Source organism: Crocuta crocuta, unplaced genomic scaffold (genome assembly GCF_008692635.1).
Source record: "Crocuta crocuta isolate KB4526 unplaced genomic scaffold, BGI_CrCroc_1.0 scaffold158, whole genome shotgun sequence".
Lineage (NCBI taxonomy): Eukaryota > Metazoa > Chordata > Mammalia > Carnivora > Hyaenidae > Crocuta > Crocuta crocuta.
In genome coordinates, this window is record NW_027532590.1 from 1,104,289 (window position 1) to 1,131,502 (window position 27,214).

Below are 27,214 nucleotides of genomic sequence, written 5' to 3' on the forward strand. Positions count from 1 at the left end.
GTGTTTAAAGTAGAGAAATCATGAGATAAAGAACAGCTTATGTTGCTGGTGCATAGTGGTGAAAAGGGAGACTAGTAAAAACAGGAAGTTGAGAGGTTTGTCAATTGAAAATCATTCAGAGCTTTGTCATCTGTAAAGAGAACTTTGGGTTTGCTCAAGCCCAGTTATTGGTCTTACGATTGTTGCACTAAATTCCTTTGGACTTTAGTCCATTGCAATGAAAAGGCATTAACGGGTTTTAGGAATAGAAGTGGAATCATCTGATGTACTAAAACAAACAAAAGAAACAAACAAAAATCCCTTAATATTCACAAGGGAGAATTAAACAAGGGGAATCAGAAAGCAAACAGGAGGAGCAATTAGGGGGCTGTTGTTGAGCTTCATGTGAGAAACTCTGTATCCTGAACAAGAAAATGGAGATAAATTATTAGATATTTCTACTACTATTCCAAAAAGAGGCATTTGACCTGCCAACATGTCATGATTATTATGATCCCTATACAAAATATAAATTCACTGGGCTCACATACTTGGTGATAATATCTACCTCTGCAATAAGATTAATTCTCCTCTATCTATTTAATTTGTACTGAACAAATGACTTTCTGATTGACTCCTAAATTAAAACTTTCTTCCAACGTTCTCAGAGTGTTAATTCAAACATGTGAATATTCTAATTATTCCAAAAAATGACATTACTTTTTGTAACTTTTTAAGCTGGCATTTGACTTATACATAAACTTTTGATGAGATGATACACAACTGAATCTGATCAACTCTCAGTAAACTATTTCTAACCCGATACTACACTGACTTCTAAAAAGTAAATATACCTTTTACTAAATTACAAATCATTTTATCAATGTGTATAAAATATCACATGTTTTAGATCATAGGTAGTAACAACTGAGCATATGATAAAAGCTTTACATTAGATTGAATTTGATTTACTTTTCTCTAGGTTAGTCAATATACACATAGTTTGAGATGACAGTGGAAATATAGTATTAAAGAAAGCTCAGTAATAGTAGACAGTTGAGCCACAGGCATCAAGTTCAAGTTTAATATTTTCAAGTTGCTAAATGTGAGGGTTTGTAACCATCGCTTAACCCTTTCAGGCTACAATTACTTCCTTTGTAGAAGGAAACTATTAAATCTGATGAAGATTAATATCATGTTCAGCTCTGAAATCCCATGTCTTATGTAATATAAAATATCATCTGTTGGTTCAAGAAAGAAATAATAAAGGCAATAAGGAGAAGGGCAGAGATTTGACGAAATCAGAATCCAACTTAATTTTATATAAATGGACAAGTCAGTTAGTCATCAGCCACAGAATGGTCATTTTTCCAAAAACATATTCATTCCCTTACCCATCCAATCAGGACTATTATTCTCAAAAGAGTAGCATTTATGAGAATAGCTGTCAAAAATATGTAGATGCATGAAATTCATTTTGACCTTATAGAAATTAAAAGCAAATAATATAAGAATCTGTAGACAAGAAGCCTTGAAAAATTAATCATGACATGTTAACTAAAAGAAAAAAAGCACTACAACCCACTCTTTGATTAGTTTCTGATTTATTTAATCAAAATTAGTCTGGTACCCAATGTACTGTAACAAATTCACAAATCTAATTCAAAAACTATATATTGTGTTTCTAATATGATTATCAATACATTCAATAATTGTTGAGCATCTACTATAGGCTAGGTTCTATACTAAATAATGGCCATTATCTTTACTTCAGTGGAAAAGTCAAACAAATAAATGAGGAGGACCATAGGTTTTCACAAATAATTTGAAAGGAATAATAATGGTTTCATGAAAAACTGTCCATATTACTGTCCTCTTACATGACATTTATACTCAAAAACTGATTGACTAGATATATATTAATTTGGTAAAGTATAATATTTATATGTTTTAATGTTAATAATAAGATGAAATAGCTAAAACTATCATCTTTTAAGCTGCCATAAAACCTAACTATCTTGAATAATATAAATACAGAAATTTAAATATTGTACATTAATTTGCTCACTTAAATACCCATTGGTTGTTTCCTTTGGACCAGAGAATGAACCTCAGAGGTAATTTAACTCAATTCCCTCAATAAATATATATTTAAAAAAATTTTTTTTAATGTTTTATTTATTTCTAGGGGAGAGAGAGAGAGACAGCGTGAGCAGGGGAGGGTCAGAGAGAGAGGGAGTCACAGACTCTGAAACAGGCTCCAGGCTCTGAGCTGGCAGTCAGCACAGAGCCCGACGCGGGGCTCGAACCCATAAACCGGGAGATCATGACCTAAGTGAAAGTCGGACGCTTAACCGACTAAGCCACCCAGGAGCCCCTCAATAAATATATTTTTAAAGATATAGTAAATAGAGATATTTTTTAAAGTAGATTAGTTTTTCCAAAGATACCAAATTAGATAGTGGAAACAAGACAAGGAATCCAGGTCTTCTTGAAATATAGTAAGTTTTGTTTCTTTTATTATGTGTGGCTTTTAAAAGAATTATTGCTATTCAAAGAATGACCTACTAAAAAGCATTTGTTCAGGGCGCCTGGGTGGCTCAGTCAGTTGGGTGTCCAACTTCCGTGCAGGTCATGATCTCACAGTCTGTGGGTTCCAGCCCTGCATCAGGCTCTGTGCTGACAGCTCAGAGCCTGGAGCCTGCTTCAGATTCTGTGTCTCTCTCTCTGCCTCTCCCTCACTTGCTCTCTGTCTCTCAAAATGAAATAAAGATATTAAAAAAAAACCCTAAAAAATAAAACAAAAGCTATATTAAAAAATAAATAAAAAGCATTTGTTCTTAGCTTTCAAAAGGTTCATTGAAAAATTGAGTTAATTAAAATTGTATGAGACTTCTTGGGTGCAAATACTCACGGGCAGAACCAGTGATATTTCTTATGAGACTTCTGGAAGTTTGTAATTTAAATCAGAAGACAAGGATGCAAAAGGAGACAAATACAGTAATAACATATAAAAATAAATTTAAAAATTCTTTATTCTCACTGAATGTAAATAAGCTAGTCTACCAAAGAATAAAAAGATCGTTTTTGTCTACCAAAGAATAAAAAGATCGTTTTTTTCACTGTGTCCTCATTTGAGAGGGTGAGAAGGTAATGACTTATACCTGTTCAGTTAAATAAAGAATTACAGGATAGTCAATATGTCAATTGCTGCTGGAATTTAATTAACAAGAAAATGTGTGAAAGAGTAAGAAGACATTCTTTGCATGTAGTTTAGTCATTGAGAAAGTTAAGTGATTAAAAAAGGGCTTTCAGAATAAATATCTAAGGGAATTTAAAGGAAAAGCTAAGACTCAAGTAGTGAAAACTTTAATCTTGGTTGATAGTAAATAAAAGCCACTATAAATAACTAATAGCATAGGTTTTAATCTTTTTTAAGTTCCATTTTGAGATACACGAATAAGCATGCACATGCACATAACATACGCGCGCACGCGCACACACACACTTTTCCTTTCTTGTCTTCCAATCCAAATCCCCATGTAAGGGGGGAGTTAGTGAGGGGGAGGACAAGAGAGGGGAGAGAAATATATATGGATGATGGAAAAATAAAAAGATGTACCATATGACCTAGTTGTCTTCTTTACTTGAATTTATGAAAAACCTGTAAGAAAAAAAATGGGTAGCATTGTGCATCTAAGTAGCCATTTCTTTAGATTTCCCACCTTCATCTTTTTAGAACCCTTATTACAACTGAAGAAAACTCAACTTGGTCAACAACGCTTCCTGGCCAGAAGAAAGCTGGCCGGGGTTATGAGAATTCTAAAAACAGCTGATTCTCCTCCTGCTGATGCTCATGAACCATATTTTCTGCTCTTCTCTAGCCTTTTCTAAGGGTTTGGGTTCACTGTTGACTCCTGCATTTCGATATGAGGTCAGAGAGATGGGGTCACATCTGAAAAGACCTTTCGTTCCTAAATTCTGCCTTTTACCGGAAGAAAATAGTCAAGGGTCTCTCCAGCGCAATTCTGCTACCTAATTCACAAAAACCGCTGACTCTCCCAATGCTTAGTCCTGAGGCTTTCTTCCCTCAACTCCCTCGTCAGAATTAAGGATCTGCACCAGTTATTCACAGCTTTTTTTTAAAGGGTAAAGTGCTAAGCACCGCCTACGGTCATGAGTGGCCTGTCACTCTGTCCCGCTGTGCGGTCGTGATTGGAGAACAGAACAGTGTCGTTTGGCTCCACCCTCGCTTCCCTTTGCCGCGCTAGCGGTGTCGGATTTTACTCAAAGGTGGAGAGTGGGATTCGGCGGGCGGCGCTTGGAGCAGGTGAGGAAGCATCCTTGTTCCGGCCGTTGCTGCTATTCTTTCTCCGTTGTCTGAGTCAGGGAAGGACAAGCATTCTTTACTGCTAGAGCTTCAGTGAACTGTTGCCCAGAACCTAGGCACTTCAGACATTTCATCCCACCCCTTATTCCGCGTTCACTGTATAAACCACCTGCACATCTGTAATCCTGTGAACCTTCCTTCTGCTCAATGTCCAGAGAAGGGGTCTAAAGAGAATTTCGAGTGTTTGAAAGAGAGGGTCTTTGCGGACTGCGGGGAGCTGTCTAAGGTGCTGAAGCTTTCCAGGCGTTCGTCTCCTGCAACACCACTCAGAGTTAGATTGCACATTTTCCGTTCCTGGCTTTCTCATCCCTCATGACTTGGATAAGATTAATTTCAGGATCGTGAAAATCTCTCCGTATCATGGCCCACGTGAGACACTTGCGGACTTTCGTTTCAGGATTTTACTTCTGGGAAGCAGCCCTGTTACTCAGGTGAGTTCACTTGTATTTAACCGTTGAAGAATTCATTTAAGCCTGTGCACTAGGTTTCAACCACTTGTTATTGATGAAGTAGAGAATGCAATTCGAAATTGACTTGTTGAAAGTATCCCTTAAATCGTATTGTTTTCTACCTAAAACTGTATAGCAGTCTATCAAGACCTCTAAAAACATGTAACTTTGCTCTATTTTCACTAAATAGTGCTTTTCAAGTAACTGGTCTCATATTTGCTGCTGAGATGACCCTAGGAAAATTTTTTCCAAATCCTGGGTTTTCTTTCTCAAATTGCTTTTGGAGTTTCATTTTTCTACGTGAAATACAAAGTCTGATTGTTACTCTCTTTTTGAAAGTTACAAAACATTTAGTATTTAGAAATAAAATAATAGTTTTTAAATGGCAAAAAAAAATCTAGAACATAAGCATTTAATGATCAGAGAAATTCTGAACATTATTGATATATCCAGAGGTTAAGTTAAATAAATAAATAACACTTAAGGCCTTGTAAGTACCATTTCTAAGGGGCTTAATTCAAGCAATACATGAAGGCAAAATCATAAATCATTAGATATGTTTTTGCCAAGAATAGTCTTTTTGGAGAAAGTGACATTACAAAAAACCTACTAAAGAATAAATATGCTTTCTGATATGTAATTTTCTTATCATGTCCAGTCATATTTGGTGGGATTAAAAAAAATTTTTTTTTTAATTTAAAAAATTTTTTAAATGTTTTATTTATTTCTAGGAGAGAGAGAGAGAGACAGCATGAGCAGGGGAGGGTCAGAGGGAGTCATAGACTGAAACAGGCTCCAGGCTCTGAGCTGGCAGTCAGCACAGAGCCCGACGCGGGGCTCGAACCCACGAACCGCGAGATCATGACCTAAGCGAAAGTCGGACGCTTAACCGACTAAGCCACCCAGGCGCCCCTAAAATTTTTTTAATAGAGACCAGTCAAAAGATCAGATAACTTAACCCCTATTCCTTTTGAAAAAGAATTAGAGTTTATTTATTTTGAGAGAGAGAGAGAGAACACGCATGAGCAAGGGAAGGGCAAAGAGAGAGTAACCCTTATTCTTAATGTAACAATACACAAGCAAGATTCTGCTCATATTGACTTTTTAACCACCAATGTAAATTTTAGTTTACTATTGTAATTACCTTAAGATTTCATTTTCATAGCTTTCAAGCTTTTCAAGAGGACTGAAATCAAATAATTGGAATAACTAAGTTATGTGTGTATTAATTTCTGTTTGAAGTATGTAAATATTGTCTTCTGGGTTGCTATGTCAGTTTTTCATCTTTGGGCAGCTTAGAAAAACATAGTGTATCTGACAAAAACTGCCTTAGAGGAAGTTATGTTATTTTGATAACATATTATCAAATATCAAATAACATAATATTTTGATATTCCTCTGTAGTAACAGGAATTGTGAAGTTTATTATAATTTTAAAATATTGTTTTGAAGTATAGGTTGAATCACTATAAACTAGGATATTTACAGTGAAAAATATTTTAATGTGACTGTAAATTTTTATAACTTCAGTTGTCACAAATTTTACATATAGTGATTAAGACAATAGTGTAGAGTTTGTATATTTACAAAAATTTCATGAACAGGGGTACAAATTCATGTTTTAAGTGAAATGGGTTATTATGCTTTAATTACTTCTTAGTATCTTTGATGGTGGCATGCATATTTTTTTCAGAGAAATCAGAATAACTTAGTTGATAGAGACTTAGATTTAGAAAGTTGAAAGTCACTAAACCATTTGATCACTAAGGTCAAATTTGTATAGTGTTAATTCACCATTTGTTATAACATATTCTTAGGTATATAATTTTCATCAGTACATCCTTTGATTTTTGTCTAGTTTTATTGAAATTCACAAAAACTTTATTTCAAATTGATGATCATAATCATAAGAATTTATCTTCATTAATATTAAATAATTGTAATTAAAAATGCTTTTCATGAATAATCCAAAAATGTAATCCCTTGAAAAATAAATACATAGTATAGAAGTTTGTGTGATATATATATTCTTTATCATCAAGTTTTTCTTTCTTCTTCTATAAATTATAGTTTTCTTTTACACTGATCTTAGATGAAAGTAACTCATCACTCTATGAAGGACTTTAATAACTTAAATTTTTTAATCATTTAAATAAAAACTTTAGGGGCACCTGAGTGGCTCAGTCGGTTAAGCGCTCTGTGCTGACAGCTCAGAGCCTGGAGCCTGTTTCACATTCTGTGTCTCCCTCTCTCTCTGCCCATCCACCTCTCATGCCCTCTCTCTCAAAACTAATAATTAATTAGTTAAAAATGTACATATATTTATTTTCAGTGATGGCCCTTAAAATTTTCTATAGTTAAAAAAAGTGAAGCTCCCTCTACTAGAAATATTTTGTAAAATAAATATCTTTAGGAAAACTATTTTTATCCACTAAGTCCATCCCTGATGTATTGAGGAAAAGGATACACATAACAGAAAAAATAAAGACAAAAAGTATTTAGTATTTATAGATATATCTTTCTAATTTAAAAATATTCTTTTGGAGCAATTTGCAGGCAAGAATTACAACTGGAAAGCATAGATATTTATAATTAACTTACTAATGTAAGCTTCTCTTCATAAGTTTTAAATATTTAAAAAAGTCTTATTGAGATGTAATATACACACAGATAAGTGCACAAATAATAAGCTTCCATGTGAAGTTTCACAAGCAACACACTCACGTGAAGAGACCATGGATCAAGAAGTAGAATTGCCCTAAAAATGAACTCTCATATGATCTGGCAGTCCCAGTTCTGGTTATTTATGTGAAAGAATTGAAGTCAGGATCTTGAAGAGATATTAGTAATTCCATGTTTATTGCAGCACTACTTATAATAGCTAAGGTGTGGAAACATCTAAATGTCCATTGACAGGTGAATGGACAAAAAAGGTGGTATATAAAATCAAGGGAATGCTATTCAGCCTTAAAAAAAGAAAGAAATTCTGTAATATGCAACAACATGGGTGGATTTTGAGGACATTATCCTTAGTGAAGTAAGCCGATTATCCTTATATAAAGATAAGTACTATGTGGGGAAAAAAATTATAATTGCCTATATCACAAAATCACTCACCCTCCCACCGCCATACCTTTCCAGGCACCACTTTGCCTGAAGATGATCAGTACCCTGACTTATACAACCATAAATATGTTTTGTTTCATTTTGTTTTGCTGTTAGACTTTATATAAATACTTATTTGAGTCAGCTTTATTTTTATAAGCATTATGTTTATGTGGTATGTGCATTTTAGTGCATGTAACAATAGTTTGTTCTCATTGCTATATAGTATTCCATTACATGAAGACATCACAATTTATCCAGTGTCCTCTGAAGGATATTTGGGTAGATTTTAGATTTTGGCTAGTGCTGCTATGAACATTCTTGAACAAGTCTTTTTCTGAATCCATGTGAATGAATGCATGTGAAAACATGCATTTTGGGGCCAGAATGGGTTGGGTCTAAGACTTGCTCTAGGAGAGTAATTGCTGGATCATAGAGTGGGCATGAGTGTGTTTAGCTTATTAGATATTGTAAACTTGACAAAGTAGTTGTACCTGTTGATAATTGTATCAATAATGTATGACAGTTTCTGTTGTTATTACTAGTACAAAATTTGTTAGGTACATATTATAAACATTTCTTGCATTTTCTTAGACTATTATTGGAGGCCCACAGATGATATATTTATCTTGGTATAATTTTTACTTTTTATTAAGTTTTGTAAAGGCAAAAACAGCAGAATAAAAATATTTGCTTCAATACAATTAAAAGTATTCATTATCAGAATATATCAGGTCTAAAAAATGTGATTTTTAATGGGAAATTATTTAAAAAGATAATTCTTTTAATTCTTTTACTTTTTATTTATTATTTTTTAAAAGATAACCCTTTTAAAAATACAAATGAAAACATTGCATAAACAAATGTGAGAAATCTGAATTTCCTAGTAGTAAAATATTTTTTTAAAGAGTTTCACACTTTGCTCAGATATTGTTGTTTTCTGAAACAATCCTTCTAGGCTTTTGGGTTCTAGTCCTCATATTAATAAAATAAGGAACAAAACAACCAGTGTTCAGCTTTCTTTGAAATGCAGATAAGTGATGATTATGAAAAGCTTGCAGAACCAATTCTAAAAAGAGGAGAACTGCCAAAAATATTTCATTTAAATTGGCTATTTTCATAAAATACAATTTTATTTTTCATATTTACAATTTGATACCAACACAACCTTGATACTTGAATAAATTATGGTACACTCTGTCAAAAACTAAATATGTGAATTTCAGACCTCATGATAATCACAAATAAAATGCTTTCTTGGTTTACTTTGAAGCCTAAGAAAAACGTTTTGGGATAGAATGTCTTGGTTTTGCTTTTGGTATGTTTTGGAGCATAGGGAAAATCCTTTTTATGGATTAGAGTCAAAATGTTGACTCTATTTTCTTGTGTAAAATATTAAAGAAAAATGTATTTGAAAGAATAAACTTTTATCATAATGATTTCCTATATGCAGGTACAGCATTAGGATTCGTAGTTTCCTAATTATGCTACATATAATATATGCTTCTTAACATTGTGTCTATAAATAATCATACATTTCCCAAGTATAGGAAGATTGTGGCCCTGTTCTCTGGTCAATGCCTTAGGCAATTTTCCCTGCAGATTCAGAAAACAACCTGTAAAATATTTCCTATGCTATATATATATTTTTTCCTCCCTTAACTACACTTATGTACTGAGGCAAGTCAATCAACAAATATGTATGTAATGTGTAATGTTCAGCAATTTAACAAGATTCCTTTATCAAATTCTTTGCACAAATTTTTGTGCTATGTACAGTTTGGCTATGGAAGGTTGGGAAACTACGTCATTTCCCATCATGGAACTTAAAGCACAGCAGGGAAGAAAGGAAAATACAAAGGGCCAAGTAACAGAAGAAAAACACAAACAGTAATGTTTTAGGAAATGTGAGGTAGGAAAGCTATCCAGAAACTTTGGAACTTGTGCTGGATCTTGTTAAGATTCTTGTTCTATGGGCAGAAATAGACATAAAAGAAATGATAATGGGCATACTTGTGTGCTTAGGGAGTGTTGATAGTCAAATTCAATAAGAAAATTTCAATTTATGGTTTACATTCATATTCTACTAGCAATGACTACTGAGCCAGCTGTAATAATAAACCTGCAGAAATATAGAGAAGGAACAGCTTCTTTGCACAATAGAATGTGGATAAAATTTAGAAGTAAATGATAATTGTAACTGAATAGTTGTCATTACAGGAATGGTGTCTTAACTTGGCACAAAATATCTCTATAAGATTGCTAATAATAATTGTAATGGTAATAACTATATAAACCAACGACACAGAGTAAACTACAAGGAGAAAAGGACAATCTCTTTCTTTTAGAATTTGAAAACCACATTTGAACTTTTCACCAAAATATGGTCTCCTTAAAGAAAGAAAATCAGGTAGAGGATTTGGATTACTGAAAGAAAAAAAGACACTGAACTTGGTCTGGTGTATTTGAGTTTGAAACACTAGCAATAGATTCTGGTATCTTGCCATCAGCTTTGGATGCAGAGATGATGCTTGAACTTCAACATTGAATTAATAGTCAAAATGCTTGAATTAACAGTCAAAATGTTATGAAGGTGATCATATTGTATGCAAAGAAGAGAGAATAGAGAAAATATTTGTATGGAATAAGGGTGAAACACTTTTAAGTTGGACACAGAGAAGTACACTGAGACCCTGAGTTAAACTGGAGGTAAGACTGATTATAACCAAGTGACAAAGTCACAACTTTATCAGTGTTATATAGTCGATCTCAAAGACCTGCTCTTATCAAGAGTATATATTTTTCTAAAACTTTTCTGTATAACCTTCCAATGCTCTAATTTCAACCAGTCTCATAATCTCACCACCATAGATGGTACATTTTACTACTTAGTTTTCTCAGGAGACCTCTAGGGAATTATTTGAGGAAGTACATCTTTTACTTTTCCTTACTTAATGAAGTATATATATAGTGGATCCTTCTTGATTCTCCCAACAAACATTCTCATACCCTTCTCAGTATTGAGAAGATACTAATGAAGATATCTTCATACTAGTTGACAGTATTTATTGAAAATAAATTCATGTGTAGGTAAATATCTATGTGGAAGAATGATATAGCTGTAGCTTTGTTTTGCTTAGGGGAATGGGTCATGAACAGAGACATTTGAAACATCTTCAGAGAACGGGTTCTGGAATGAAAGCAGGAATTCCAAAACTAGACCAACTGTCTGGCAACAAACAGAAAATGTGTGAATAGAATGAGCTATTCAGCTACAGAAGACAAAGCTATTCTAACTGCAAGCAACCACATTTTAAAGCATTTTAAGGAAACTTAAGTTTGCAATTCTCAGATGTCAGAAAAGAGAAGAACATTAAAAAAAAGACACTTTCATTATAGTACATTTCTGAAATTATTTTATAATCTCCATACTGGGGATATTTTAGGAGGAAGTATTATTAGTGCCTCTGGGACAATTTAATACACAAAAGTAGTAACTTCAGTGGTATAATTAAGAATAGCATAAAATCTAACAGTTATTAACATCCTCTAAAAATAGATATTGAATGGAATAACATTCAATGCAAACGATGAAGAATTCTCTATGAGTGCATCCAACATTTGCCATAACCAGTTAGAAATTATGGCCAAACACAGATATTTCTGATATTCTTATACAACCATCACCACTGTAGGATGATTGGGTCCACATTAAAGGTAACTGGTCTATCCAATATCTTACCTAAATCTGAGAATCTCTCAGAAATAATCTCTATCAGGGTGGTCATCATATAGACTTGAATATTCCCAGCAATAAGAATGTATTTTAACTTAGAAGGAAACTATTTATTAAATAATATTAATCAATAAAAACTAAAATGCCATTTTACTTTCTCCTGGCCACATGAACTTTTTCTCTCCTATATGTGCCTCCCAAAATATTTGTCTGTGTTTTTTGCTTCAGTGTTATGCCTTTTCTCCACTTAAAATGATCTTACTGCTCATGGAAAGTGAGCTTTTATTTGAGGCATGGTCTGAATTGACAACATTTTCTATGCAGTTGCTCCATGAATGGAGCTTGGATTCTCCAGTTTCAGAGGAGCTGTAGCATTCTACCTGACTCTCTCTATGACTTCATATAAATCTACAGAACAAGGAATCCATTCCAGGCAGTGGGTGAAGTACTGGAGAAATAGAACTTCAATTTTTAACAATATACCACTGTAGAAGGAAGAACATATAACTTCCCTTTCAAATGTGTTTCAGATTTACATGCAAGTCTTCTCTCTCCCTCTTTTAAAAAAATTTTTTAATGTTTATTTTTGAGAGAGAGACAGAGACAGAATGAGAGTGGGGGAGGAGTGGAGGGAGGGAGACACAGAATATAAAGCAGGCTCCAGGCTTTGAGCTCTCAGCACAGAGCCCAGCACGGGGCATGAACCCACAAACCATGAGATCATGACCTCAGCTGAAGTTGGACACTTAACCAACTGAGCGATCCAGGTGCCTCATTCTCCCTCTTGATTGTAAGTCCCATGAAGACAGGATTGTTTCTGATGTTTATTTTACATCTATAATATTTAATTCATTGTCATGCATGAAACAGATGCTCAAGGGGCGCCTGGGTGGCTTAGTCGGTTAATCGTCCGACTTTCGCTTAGGTCACGATCTCGCGGTTCGTGGGTTCGAGCCCCGCGTCGGGCTCTGTGCTGACTGCCAGCTCAGGGCCTGGAGCCTGTTTCAGTCTGTGACTCCCTCTCTCTTTGACCCTCCCCTGCTCACGCTGCCTCTCTCTCTCTCTCCTAGAAATAAATAAAAAACATTAAAAAAAAAAAGAAACAGATGCTCAATAAAAAGGAGGTAAGCTCTGAGATAGCATCTGCCTGTCACATCTGTCTACCTACCTATGACTTTAGATTTGAATTCTGTTTAAATCTGTATTATTACTTGGAGTGAAAAGGGGGTGTTCTTGATCTTGATCTGTGTTCAAGATCTCATAATAAGATAGAAGAGCAAACAAATCTCAGATATTACTTTCTCTGGCAACATCTAGTGGAAAAGTAATAGATTTGCTTCTCATCACCATGAGAATTTAAAATTTGTGTTGTATAATGCATTATTTCTCAACTTTTATTTTTCTATTATCGCCTTCTTAGGAGCCTTTTAAAGATATTTTTAGGCTTTTAGACTTTTTTTTTCTAATTGTCTTTATGAAATTGTAATACCACAGCACACTATATATTTGCTCATGTATAGTACATATAATTTGTGGTATATGTTATATATACACACACATATATAATATATAAATATATATACACACATGTATACATACAGACACACATGGCTTTATACATAAAAGAATATGATTTTTTCCCCAATATAAAACTTCAACTCCTACCTAGAAGGCATGGTGTAATAATGGTTGCTATTTTTTCATGATGCTGCTTAGAGTTGCATAGTTTTATCATTTTGAGTCATGACCTAGAAATAAAGCAATAGAGGAAGTATTTCCTTGTTTGGATCTTATTAGGTCTTTGTAACTTTGTAAAATGAACAAATGGCTGACATCATTTCTCCATTGACATCCTGTGAGATAAGTTGTTCCTAAAAGCATTAGAACTTTAGCATTATCTTTTTCCATAAATACATATGGCTCCCCCAAACCACTAGAATTTTATCAATAAATTTCAATCACCACTGCCCCTACTAACACCATTGTTAGATAACTTTCATAATTTCATATTAATATTATATATATATTTATTTATTTATTTATTTCTCAGGAGAGAGACTGAGAATCTTAAGAGGGCTCCAGGCTCAGCACAGGAGCCTCAAGATTCCAAGACTTGAGCTAAAATCAAGAGTCTGAGGCTCAACTGAATGAGCCACCCAGGCACCCACCATACAAATATCTTTTGAAAAGAATGTTAGAGTTATTATCACTTAATGTTTATTTATTTTTCTATGATGTAGACTCTGTTGACTTTCTTTTGTTATTGATGTTAGATAAATGAAAGAGTTCATATTTCTTTCTAAAGTTAAATTTCTAATTGTTATAAAAAAGGATATCAACAGTCAATACCTATGTTAGCTCTGTATATTCTCCAGTACAAGGGTAAGGGATATGTATAAAAATCTGAGAATATGTTACTATTAAAAATAAAAACTAGGGATGCCTTGGTGGCTCAGTCAGTTAAGCATCTGACTCTTGATTTTGGCTCAGGCCATGATCTCATGGTTTGTGAGTTCCAGCCCCACATGGGGCTCTACACTGACAGCGCAGAGCTTGCTTGGGATTCTCTGGCTCCCCCTCTCTCTGTCCCTCCCCCATGCTCTGTCTCTCTGTCTCTATCTCAAAAACAAATAAACTTTAAAAACTAAAATTAAAAACAAAAACTAATTGTCATAAAATTGTAGTAACAATTAAAATGCTACTAATAAAAAAGAAAGCTGTTATTGATGGTCAATAGTGTGACCAAATCATCAGAAAACAGTTTGTCCTGTTATTATTGTTGTTGGTATTATTTTTGTTGCTTTGGGTTCAGATTGTCCATACAGTAGTTTACCATGAGGACCTGGGAGAAGATAAATGATTTGAACCTCAATAAAATGACCATTCCATCAAATGACTGTGAGGAAAATTGAGTTCTATTTGCAGGGCTAATTTCTACTCAACTCACTTTACCTTCTCTAAGAATCTTTCTCTGATCTTTCTCAGGTCTAGAAGAGGATACCTCTTCTGTGCTCCCAAGCACCAAGCGCCTTTATTGCACACATCCCAGGGGGTAGTAATTGTCTGAATCTTACCTCTGGTTCAAACTGTGAAGTCCTTCAGGGAAGAACAATAATGTGTGTCCAGTTCTGTCTCTGGGACTTGAAAGAGTGTCTAGCACACTGAAAGTGCCCGCCCCTTTCCAGAATGAGACATCGTTTTTATTTCTAAGAGCAGATTGACAATTTCAAATAAATAACTTTGTCTTGGCATAACTAAAAATACTATGTTGATTTCTCTGCCTCTAGCACTCAGGAAGAAACCTGGTCAGCAATTTGGCACTTTGGTTTTTCTTTATTCTTAAGTTTATTTTTCTGTGGTAATACATTTACCCACTTACCTCTTATCTCTCTTTTATGGGAAATTTTTCAGAAAAAGTCATCTACAATTTTCATTTTTCTCACTACTCACTTATGCTTCACTTGTTCCTATTTGGGATCTATACCTACCTCTACTAAATAAATCAGTACCAAGCTTTCATGTTGTAATAGTTCCTTCTTTTCCAAACATTGGAAAAATGGAAATTTCATACAATAATGTTTGTATATAATAGTATATATTATATATAATAATAGTTCATATGATTATAGTTATTAAAATAATTATTAAATGTATATACAAAATGTTCATATATATGCATATATAAAATGTATATATACTATGTCTTTAAATCAATATATAACTTTTAATTATACACTTTTTATAACATCTTTGCACTGAAAAGGGAAGACATAACTAAATAAACATCCTAAATAGTAATCAAATAAGTAATGCATATTCTCAAGACATCATTCAAATTGCAATTATTTTTTTTGTTTATTTATTAATTTGAGAAAGAGTGTGTGAGCAGGAGAGGGGCGGAGAAAGAGAGGGAGACAGAGAATCCCAAGCAGGCTCTGTACTGTCAGCACAGAGCCTGACGTGGGGCTCGATTTCATGAACCGTGAGATCATGGCCTGAGCCGAAACCAAGAGTCAGATGGTTACCTGACTGAGCCACCCAGGTACCCCTAAATTTCTATTATTGTGCCTATCACAATCCTGGGATCAGAATCACTGACAATATTCCAATTCCCTAGATAAACTGAGACCATAGATATCACAGAATATTTGTTTTGAATTTTAATCTGTTCATTCACATACTTTTAATGTTTTAGGCCCACAGGACTCTATAAAAGGTGGTTGAACAATGATTTCTTTTTTACTGGCAACTATAAAAAATGTAGTCATGAACAACTACCCAAATAGTAGCAATTATAAGTATGAAGAAAAAAACCCCTCTTTTTTTGGAATGGAAAGGAGTAGAAATTCTTTATAAAAAAGAAAGGAATTTAAATGGACCATAAGCAGTTGAGAGAATTTAAGCAGGCAGAAAAGGGGGATCATTTCAGGTAGGAAAAAGCATTGTTAGCAGAGGCAACAGGCCACTTTCCATAAGAAGTGGAGGATATTGCAAACTTCACAGAAACAATTCTACCTTGGGACCCCCAAGTTTTGTTTTGTTTGTTTTGTTTTGTTTTCTTCTTTTTTAAATGCTTTTATTTATTTCTGAGAGAGAGAAACTGCAGGCAGAGGAGGGGCAGAGAGAGGGGATTATGGGGAGAGCAGGGGACGGAGGCTCTGAAGTGGGCTCCATGCTGACACTAGAGAACCTGATGTGGGGCTTGAACTCACAAACTCTGAGATCCTGACCCAAGCCATAGTCAGATGCTTAACTGACTAAGCCACCCAGGCGCCCCCCAAGTTTCCGTTTCTAATAAATCTATACTTAAGTTGTTTTAGGACTAACTTCATGGGGGAAATCTGTATGACTATCCTTGGATGTTAGAAAACATCAGCAAATGTTTATTCGATTAATGTTTTTCTATTTCTAAACAAAATGTTTCATTGTCTTCATTTGATTATGAGGAAGAAGGTATTTGAATAAGCTGTGTTATAGCCGTTTGTTCTGTTGATGTCAATATAGACATACGTTTATTAATTTGTATTATTTGAATGTGTTTATTCTGTGTATCAGAAGTCTAAGGACCAAAGCCCAATTAATTAGCATATCAAATAAAACAAAAATCCAAGAAAAGAAGAGATTTATGACCTCATAGTTTTATAAACAAATGGTTACATTCCTAACAAGTGAAAGAAGAATGATATATGTAATGAAATCTTGGCCTTCAAAACTTAAAAACAATCTATCTCTATACATTTATTTTTACTAAAACATTATAAAAACGCTCTAATATGCACTATATAATATTTTCTACCAGTTCTTAACTTATTCCTTTTTAAGAAGGGACTTAACCCTATTAAAACACTTACCCAACTTTGTATAGTATATCCCACTGCATGGTAAGAATAAATGAACCTCCTGTATCCTTAACTAGCCTCTTGTTTTATTTATTGGAAAGAATAGAGGTAGCAGAGGATTATATGGATAAAATTATTAGATATCTCCTATCTGCTTTACGTTGTTTCTTTGTAACAACCTTAAACCACTTTAAAAGATTGTGAAATCCGTTTTTTCCCTTTAATCCCTGAAATTTAGGGTATCTCTTTCTTCCTGTGAATCTTAAATAGAATGAGAACCATCAAAGACACTGACTGCTGCAGACCTCAATTGGTACCTCTTGAGACTATTGTAGAAAATTAGGTTTTATGTGTAGCCTAAATATTTAATTCTAAGAATTAACATGTGAACTTATAATTTTGCTCCACTTAAAAATGCCGGTATATATAACATTCTCTGTGTGTATATGTACCGTTATCATATATATTAACTTAAAGCAAAGATTACATTGGAAAACCTTAATTGATATGAAAAAAACAATTCAAATTCTTACAGCAAATAAAAATTCAACCTAAAATAAAAAGTAATAAAAAGATGAGATGTATACCTTCATAGGAAATAGCTAGTTTATTTTAGGTGTGTTCTAAATTAACTTTTCTTGAGTTCTATCTTCTTTGTTCATGCATTTGTGTGTACACATGAAAACAAGAAGAAATTTGGAGAATGAAGACTCAGCGTCAGGTCTCAGTCCTGTCTTTGAAGGGTTGAGTGACCTTTCTATAGACTGAGTGATTGTATTTAATACACTACTTTATAAATATAATGTGTAGAGCTTTATCCAGCTACAGAGTACAATTGTTTTGACTAAGATAGTCAGAAATGTGATAATTTCTCTTTAACAGAAAGTATGTACCTAGCATTACAGCTATAATTTCTCACTTTATTTAATATCAGTGACTTTTTCCCAAATCTATTTTTCCCCCCCTAACATCCATGTAATGGTAGAAGTGAAAGGTGTTGAGTGGTAGGAAAATAAGCAAGGGATGAACGGAGTCCTTTATTGTTGTTGTTAGTTCAGATTAGTATCATTTGTGAGTGACAGAAAGCTCACATTAATATTGGCTTAAGAAAGATTCCATTTTTCTTCTCAAAACTAAAAAAAGAAAAACAAAAACAACCCCTATGGATGTGAGCAGGCCAAGTGTGGAATGGGTGTTTACCAATCCTTCCTTCTACCTTGTTGTTTTGCCACTCCTCACATGGGGTTTCTCCTTTGGGATTCAAGATACATGCTCTGATTCCAGAGATCGTAAGTGTTTTCCAGCTATCAGAAAAGAGAAGGGGGCTTCTGTTTGAAGGCGCTCCCAAAATGTTAAAGGGTTCCCAGTCTCCCTTGCAGCTTTGTGTGTCCTTGTGACTAGCTTCTGGCCACCACGTTGTAAATAGAAGTGGTGCGTTTAACTTCTGTGAAGTGCCATCTGGGGGAGATCCAGAAGCTCCAGTTCACATTTTCCATTCTGCCTGATGGAGCTCAGTCTTTAACTGAAGCAAAAGAGAACCATTTGAGTAGCAGAGGAACATGATCAGACTGTGGTTCAGAAATATTACTAAAGAAGTAATATGGAGAACTCAGAAGAAGCTATGTTCATGATGGGGGATGCAAAACTGGCATCAAGGAAAGTAGTTTAGTTTCAAGCAGTAGCACATCCTAAAAATGGAGAGAAAGGAGCAGATGAAAAAAGTGACAAAGAGAAAAGGGTGAAAAAATAAGATCCACTAATTGGGCATGAGTAAAACAGAGAGAAGAGTCTAGGAAAATTCTCACAATCATACTTTTAGTAACTGGGTGAACGATTCTGCCGTGACACAAAGAGAACAGAAGACAAGGGGAACAGCCATGCAGAAAAGTATCCTACTTTTAGTTCCAGATCTTGATAGTGAATGTAATGCTTATAAGATATTCAGTTAATGAAACACTCCAGCATAGAAGAGGGAGTGTGAGACCTGGGAATAGATCAGACTGGAGGACTCGAATTCTGGGGCAGGACTTTTTATACTTGAGTACACATGGATATTTCATCCCACTGGAGTAGGCAAAGAGCCTGGTGACTCACAGAGTCATCAAACCTGGCTCTAGCTGCCCCAGATGCAGTCTCACATGCTGCAGGCTGAGGTGTGGCTCACACAGCACACCTGTAATCACTGGGGCATGCAGATATGGAAAAGTCCTTCCCTGCCATAACTAGGGTGTCACCACTCAAAATGTGGTCCTTTAACGAGCACAGTAACTGTCACCTGAGAGACTGTTAGACCTGCGGGGCCTGAATTCCACCCCAGACTTACCGAATCCGAATCTGCATTTTATCATATCCTCCAGATGATTCATAAGCACATTTAGGTTTGAAAAGCACTATTTTAAGAACATAATCTTTGAAGGAATGGGCAGAAGAAATACTAGAAAAAAGAAGGCAGGTATGATAAGACAAAAAGGAGAATTAGCAGAGAGCATGTTACGGAACCTAACAGATGAGTTGCAGAAATGAAAGAGTAATCAATAACATCAAATTCCATAAAAGCAAAAGGAAATATAGAAGATTATTAGTAGCCTTTTCAAGTGCATTTTTGGTACATGTGTACAAATATGATAGCCTCAGATTGAACGATGAGCTAAAGGAAAAGATAAATACAGATTCTTTTTTTTTTTTTTCCCAAGAGGCTACTAGAAGGGGAAGTACAGTGGACATAGCTGAGATAGACAATTGTTGATTCATTTGTTCAGTTGTGTTTTTGAAATGGCAGGAGATGTAAGCTTCTTTACAGCCCGGAAGAAAGATGCCAAGAGCTCAGGAAATGCTTTAGGAAGAGACAAGAGGGGGTCCAGAAGAGGAGAGACAATCACTGATAAAATGAAAAAGAAGAGTTTAAAGAGCAATAGTTGAAGGGTAGCTTTTGAACCAGAAGAGTACAAAGTCTCTCTGTGTGGCTGGACAGAAGGTTAGGATAGATGCAGAAAATGGCAAGCTGTAAGATATGGGAATTGTGATTTCATATTTCAGCAGTTGAATGCTCAATTATCTCTTTGAAGTAAGAGACAAGGTCATCAGCTGAGATAAAGATCAACAATGAAGTGAATAAGTTTAGGCTGACTTCACAGTTACAAAAGAGAATAGAACCCAGAGTCTACCTTGCCTCTGGTGCCCTGACAGGCACCCCCTTACGGCAGATGCCCTCATTCTACAGGGAGGGGAAAGAAGTCTAGAGACCGGATCATTAGTCAGACCATATTAATTTACGTGGCGAGGCCAGTGGTGGAACCTACCTCACCTAATTCAGATTAGCCGCTTTTTTCTCCCCAAAGGAACTCTGTAATTTTGGCTATTCTGAAGTAGAAAAAGCAATGATCATGTCACTCCTTAAAAGGTGAAATGTGACTCATTCAATTAGTATCATAGTAAGATTGATTTATTGATACTTTGATTAAAAATATAAGAATGAACCCCACTTTCCAATTTTTACTTTGTTCTCATGTTCTACACGTGAACATCAAGTGTGGCAACGCTGGCATACATTTTATACTCACACCTCTGAACCATTTCTTTTACATCTCTCCTGTGGCTAGCCTTTTCCTATACAGCATCGTCTCTAAGGATTTTGCTATGCTTGATTAAAGAAAACATATGCTCTCACTGCCACAGGAAATAACTTCTATAATCTAGAGGGTTTTAAAATCCTTTTGTTTCCTGGGAAACCATAAACACGTTTCCCAAAATAGCTTAGGCGTATACAAAGAAGGAAGGTGGGAAGAGGGGAGGAGGAGACCCAGGTGAGGCACGGGGAGCAGAGGAAAAGAGCATCAGAGAGGGAGTAACCTCAGCTCTGCTTGAAGTATTGCGTTGACACCAGTGATCGTTATCTTCATCTCTCTCTCTTTTTTTATTTTTAAAAAGAATATAGTTCAATAAAAGGCTTCATTAAAAAGAAAGAAAACAAAAGCCTTGACGGATAGTCAAATTTTCACTCGAGGGAAATTGAATAGCACCATACTCATTGCTATATTTACCTTTCCTTTCCACTTCCAATTATAAACTCTTTCTTGCTTTACTGTTTGATTCCTTCCTTCATTCTGTGCCAGTTCTCTCTTCTTACAGGGATGTAATGGTCAGGCAAATATGAGGCTTCCTGCACCACAGGAAGAGAAAGGTCCAATCTGCCTTCAATACGCATAAGTCAGAACACCTTCCATTGAAAGGTGACATTAACATAAACATTTGCAGTCACACAAATCAGAATATCTGGTAAAATCTGAATAAGCCTGTGCTCTGCTGATTCTGTATTATTCAGGAAAAGAAACTTAGTATGACTCCACGTTAATATTCTCTGTACATCTCTTTCAGATTCAAAGACTCTAGAGATTGGTACTTTAAAATATCATGCTTTTATGCCCTGAATCTTATTGATTTGGGGATTTACAAAAGTGTGTTTCATTAGTAGGCACTGATGCAAGCACAATGAGTTGAAAGTAGAAAGTAGAGAGCTCAGAATAAAACAATACTGTTTCTGCTATCCTGTTTCCTTTGTAGTCTCAGGTTAAAATCTCAGGTAAAAGGATAATTTCTGTATCACTCATCCCTGGCTGGTGGGATTAAGATGCTTATTTCTCATTTTTATTATATTTTTATGAATTTTTTGTACAATGAACATAGATTAAATTAAAGAATAAAATTTAATGTTTATTTTATTTTTGAGAGAGACAGAGCATGAACAGGGGAGGGGCAGAGAGAGAGGGAGACACAGAATCCAAAGCAGGCTCCAGGCTCTGAGCTGTCAGCACAGAGCCCGATGCGGGGCTCAAACCTATGAACCATGAGATCATGACCTGAAGTTGGACACTTAACTGACTGAACCACCCAGGGCCTCTAGATTAAATAAAATTTATAGTGTCTTTTAAAACAAACTTTGTGCATATTTTAAAAGTCGGAGAGGTGTCTTGCCAAATAAGATTCAGAGGAAAAACAATTCTCGATTAACATTTCCTCCATCGACTTGATTAATCACTTTCAAATTATCGCTAGAAATATGATTCTGAGACCGGTGATCCCTTGATAAGTTAAACTGGTTGAAGTATATTTGGAATGTAAGGAGCAAATTTGTCAAATTGAAATCAAACAGAACTCTAGAAGGACTCTAGAAATTGTAGGAAAGTAGTATATTAGTGCCATGAGATAAGTTCCAATAAGATGAGTTATATGACCATCTCTGCCTTTAGCCAGGCAGTTTCCAGCTTGCAGAGGAGATCTTGTCAGGTTAAGTATTACCCATCAACAATAGAAACCGATGGATGACAGAACCGAATGGCTTACAATAATTTAGTGGGGGAAGGATCATTTCCGGGTCAGGTAAGCAAAGAAAAGCAATGTAGAGAACATGACCTTTAAGCAAAAGAATTGGTAAGATTCCCTAAGGCAGGCAAACATGATCAGAGCACATTCTTGATTTTGAATGATTAGTGTTGTGACTCCTAGAGTCCCCTGACCATTTTCTGACTGAAGGAAATGTGAAGTCTACTATTCAGAGAAGAGTTCACCTTCCTAATTTGATTTTGTTGATATCCAATGTTTTCCATTAAATTTATTGTCCAAGAGCACACTATACTTCAGGGTCAGAGCCATTTCCTTGATCATTTTTCAATTCAAAAATGTAGATTTAGAGGCGATGAACTTTGCACATACTTGGTATGAATGTGGGGGGATTGGTGAGTGAACACAACTAGAATAAGAGAATTTCAAAACACACTCTGCATAGATTATAAAGGAAGAAGCCTTTTTGGATAAGTCAGAGGAAAAAATAAAGAAAATCACTTCTCAGAAGGAAGGGAGGGGCAACAGTATTTATGAAGAACATATTATTATTTGTGATTCATTTTGAGAAATTAAGTGCTATTTCATTGATTTGTGAAAGAAAAGGTAATATTGACAACATGTTTTATGTATGTTACTACAGAGGTTAAGAATGTAACTAAAACTTTTTTAGGGGTGCCTAGGTGGCTTAGCCAGTTAGGCCTCTGACTCCTGATTTCAGTTAAGGTCATGTTCTCATGGTTCATGGGAACAAGCCCATGTGTTGGGCTCTGCACTGACAGTGCCGAGCCTGCTTGGGACTCTCTCTCTCAAAGTAAATAATTATAATAATAATAAAAACATTTCAAAAAATTGTAACTAGCATTTTTCAAAGAGCTTATTATGTAACTGCTGTAATAACTGATGTGTGAATACCACAAATCTAACTTTATGATTTTGAGTTTAACCATTATAGGCACTTAATTAAATCAGTTTCAACATATTCATGTGAATTTAATTTTAGTTATTTATAATTACTTAAGTAATACATGATTATGTTTTCAGTATAAAAATCCAAATATTTCAGATAAACCAAAACTCCTCCTTGGTTACAGCTACCATCTTCTTCTGGCCTCTCTCCATTCTCTCAGTCATTCTACTCTAGAATAGATAGGTGAGTCTTTCTTTGGGGAGTTTGGAGGAAAAATTTGGACCAGCATAGCCAGAGCCTTTCTTTTCCTTTTCCACTTTGGACCTTGAGTAAGGTGTGGATGTATATGCATCATTCTCAATTCAGCATTGGGAAGCTAATATGTCCTCAGGCAACAGATACATTCTCTAATATCAGTTTTATCAGTTCTAAGATCATGTTATGATCCCAAATCATTTACCCTTTTGAAAATGTTTTTCAAATTGTTCCACGTTTGGAGGGAGAAAGGGAGAATGCTTTAGATTCCTTTGGGTCCCAAGGTCATGCTAAAATGTCATTTTGTACTTGCTATTTCTTTTATTCAATGGTATTTCTTTAAGTACTTTCCATTTCAGAACACATAGAATACCTTATTGTGCTTATGGCCATATAAGTCTAAAGTAGGATCATATCAGAGATTTTCAAAAACACATTTATAGCTACTTAGGCCATTTTACATTTTTATTAATACAACCAATTTTGTGCTAAATAATGCTTTTCATAAGGAGGATGACTTAATAATCCAAATATAGACCATGAAATTCCCCCTTAAAATGGCTATATATGCCCTGCTTCATTTGATATTGTTTATAAAAGTTAATTTTACTTATATACCTATCTTTTTTATATTGCTAAACTTAAATTTGGTTAGTTGTAATGGTACCTAGTCTCTGTTTAAATGCATATTGCCTGCCAATTTATATGCATTTCACTTCTTTTTGTTATCTGATTGCTAAGGCTAGGACCTCCAGTACGATGTTGAACAAGTGACAGCAGACATCCCTGTCATGTTTCTGACCTTGGGGGGAAACCCAGTTTTTCCCCATTGAGGACGATATTAGCTGTGGGTCTTTCATCTATGGTCTTTATGATATTGAGGTATTTGAGAAGAAGTCAAATTTGCACTCTTTGCCAATGACATGATACTCTACATGGAAAACTTGAAAGACTCCACTGAAAAACTGCTAGAACTGATACATAAATTCAGCAAAGTCACAAGACATAAAATCAACCTACAGAAATTGGTTGCATTTCTATACACTAATAATGAAGCAGCAGAAAGAGAAATCAAAAAATCAATCCCATTTACAAATTTTACCAAAAATCGTAAGATACTTAGGAATAAACCTAACAAAAGAGCTAAAAGATCTGTCTCAGGAAAAATTTGAAGAAGACACAAAGAAATGGAGAAACATTCCATGCTCAAGGATTAAAAGAACAAATATTGTAAAATGTTGATAATACTTAAAGCAATGTACATATTCATTGCAATCCATGTCAGAATAATGCCAGTGAACCAAGAATTCTAAAATTTGTATGGAACCAGAAAATAATCCAAATAGCCAAAGTAATGTTTAAAAAGGAAAACAAAACTGGAGGCATCACAATTCTGGACTTCAAGCTGTATTACAAGGCTGTAATCATCAAGACAGTATGATACTGGCACAAAACAGACACATAGATCAATGGAACAGAATAGAGAATTCAGAATGGACCCACAAATTTATGGCCAACAAATCTCCAACAAAGCAAGAAAGAGTATCCAAAGGAAAAAAGACAAGTCTCTTCAGTAAATGGTGTTGGGAAAACTGGACAGCGACATGCAGAAGAATGAACCTGGACCACATTCTCACACCATACGCAAAAATAAGTTCAAAATGAATGGAAGACCTAAATGTGAGACAGGAAACCATCAAAATCCTAGAGGAGAAAACAAGTTGCAACCTCTGTGACATGCTGCAGCATGTTGCTGCAGCAACTTCTTACTTGACATGTCTCTGGAGGCAAGGGAAATAAAAACAAAAATGAACTATTGGGACCCTGTCAAGATAAAAAGTTACTGTATAGTGAAGAAAGCAATCAACAAGACTAAAAGATAACCACAAAAATGGGAAAAGAGATTTACAAATGACATATTTGATAAAGGGTTTGTATCCAAAATCTATGAAGAGGTTATCAAGCTGAACACTGAAAAAAAAATCCAGTAAAGAAATTGGCAAAACACATGAATAGAAACTTCTCCAAAGAAGACACCCAGATGGCTAACAGACATATGAAAAGAGCCTTAACATCACTCACCATCAGAGAACTGCCAATCAAAACCACAATGAAATAACACCTCAACCCCTGTCAGAATGGTTAAAATGAAGAACTTAGGAGATACCAGATGTTGGCAAGGATGCAGAGAAAGGGGAACACTTTTGCACTGTTGGCAGAAATGCAGACTGGTGCACCCACTCTGGAAATCAGTGTGGATATCCCTCAAAAAAATTAAAAATAAAACTACCCTACGATTCAGAAATTGCACTACTAGGTATTTATCCAAAGGATACAGGAGTGCTGATTTGAAGGAGCACATGCATCTCAATGTTTACAGCAGCACTATCATCAATAGCCAGATTATGGAACAACTCAAATGTTCATCAACTGATGAATGGATAAAGAAGATGTGTTATATACAATGAAATATAACTCAGAGATCCAAAAGAATGAAATCTTGCTATTTGCTACCACATAGATGGAGCTAGAGTGTATTATACTAAATGAAATAAGTCAGTCAGGGAAAGACATATATATGATTTCACTCATATGTGGAATTTGAGAAACAAAACAGAGAATCATATCAAGAAGGGAAGGAAAAATTAGATAAAAACAGAGAGGGAGGCAAACCATATGAGATCTTCAATACAGAGTACAAACTGAGGATTGCTGGAAGGGAGGTGGGTGAGGGGATGGGCTAAATTGGTAATGGACATTAAAGAGAGCACTTGTTGGGATGAGCATTGGGTGTTATATGGGAGTGATGAATCACAGGGTTCTACTCCTGAAACCAATCCTACACTATATATTAACTAACTTGAATTTAAAGAAATACACTAAAAACAATAAAAAATTTAAAAACAAAAAAAATAAGTAGACACTGCCTGATTACTTCTGACTTTGAGTATCCTCTTTGTACTAAATATAAATCTCTATTTCTTTTTCTATGAATTGCTTATTTATATGCTTTGCTCATTCTTCCATTGGATTACCTTTTTCTAAATAATTTGTTGGAGTCCCTTATATAATTAAGATATTAAGTCTTTGTTAGCCATATACTATTTATTCTGCTTGTTTAATTTGTTATGGTGCACCTGGTCATTCATAATTTTTTCCTCTCAGTTTTATTTATGTATTTATTATTTATTGATGTATAATTAACATACAGTGTTATATCAGTGTTATATCAGTTTCAGGCGTAAAATGTAATAATTCAACATTTGTGTACATTATTCAGTGCTCATCATGATAAGTGTACTCTTTTTTAAAAGATTAGTTAAATGCTTTTATTTTGAGAGACAGAGAGGGCATGAGTGGGAGAGTGGGAGAGAGAGGGAGAGAGAATCCCAAGCACTAACAGTGCAGAGCTGGATTCAGAGCTCCATCCCACCAACTGTGGGATCATGACCTGAGCCTAAATCAAGTCAGATGCTTAACTGACTGAGCCACCAAGATGCCTCATGATAAATGTACTCTTGATCCTGTTTATCTTCTTTACCCATCTTCTCACCCATCTCATCTGACATACACCAGTTTGTTTTCTATATTTAAGAGTCTGTGGGGTGTTTTTTTTTTTTTGCTTGTTTGTTTTTTTGTCTTTTTTCTTTGTTTCTTAAATTCCACATATAAGTGAAGTCAAATGTTATTTTTCTTTTTCTGTCTGATTTGTTT

At 34.9% G+C, this 27,214-nt stretch overlaps 1 protein-coding gene across 2 annotated transcripts in view; it reads left to right on the plus strand.

Annotated features, from left to right (window-relative positions):
* The first annotated feature begins 4,681 nt into the window (after positions 1 to 4,681).
* Positions 4,682 to 27,214, plus strand: part of GLRA3 (glycine receptor alpha 3) — a 180,672-nt gene continuing 158,139 nt past the window's right edge. Inside the window, exon 1 of one of the 2 annotated variants that reach the window (XM_077779663.1) lies at positions 4,682 to 4,800. In XM_077779663.1, coding sequence (XP_077635789.1) covers positions 4,730 to 4,800 — 71 coding nt within the window. In that variant the 5' untranslated portion in view covers positions 4,682 to 4,729. The remainder of the gene's footprint in view (positions 4,801 to 27,214) is intronic. The other variant, XM_077779664.1, reaches the window with a different exon arrangement.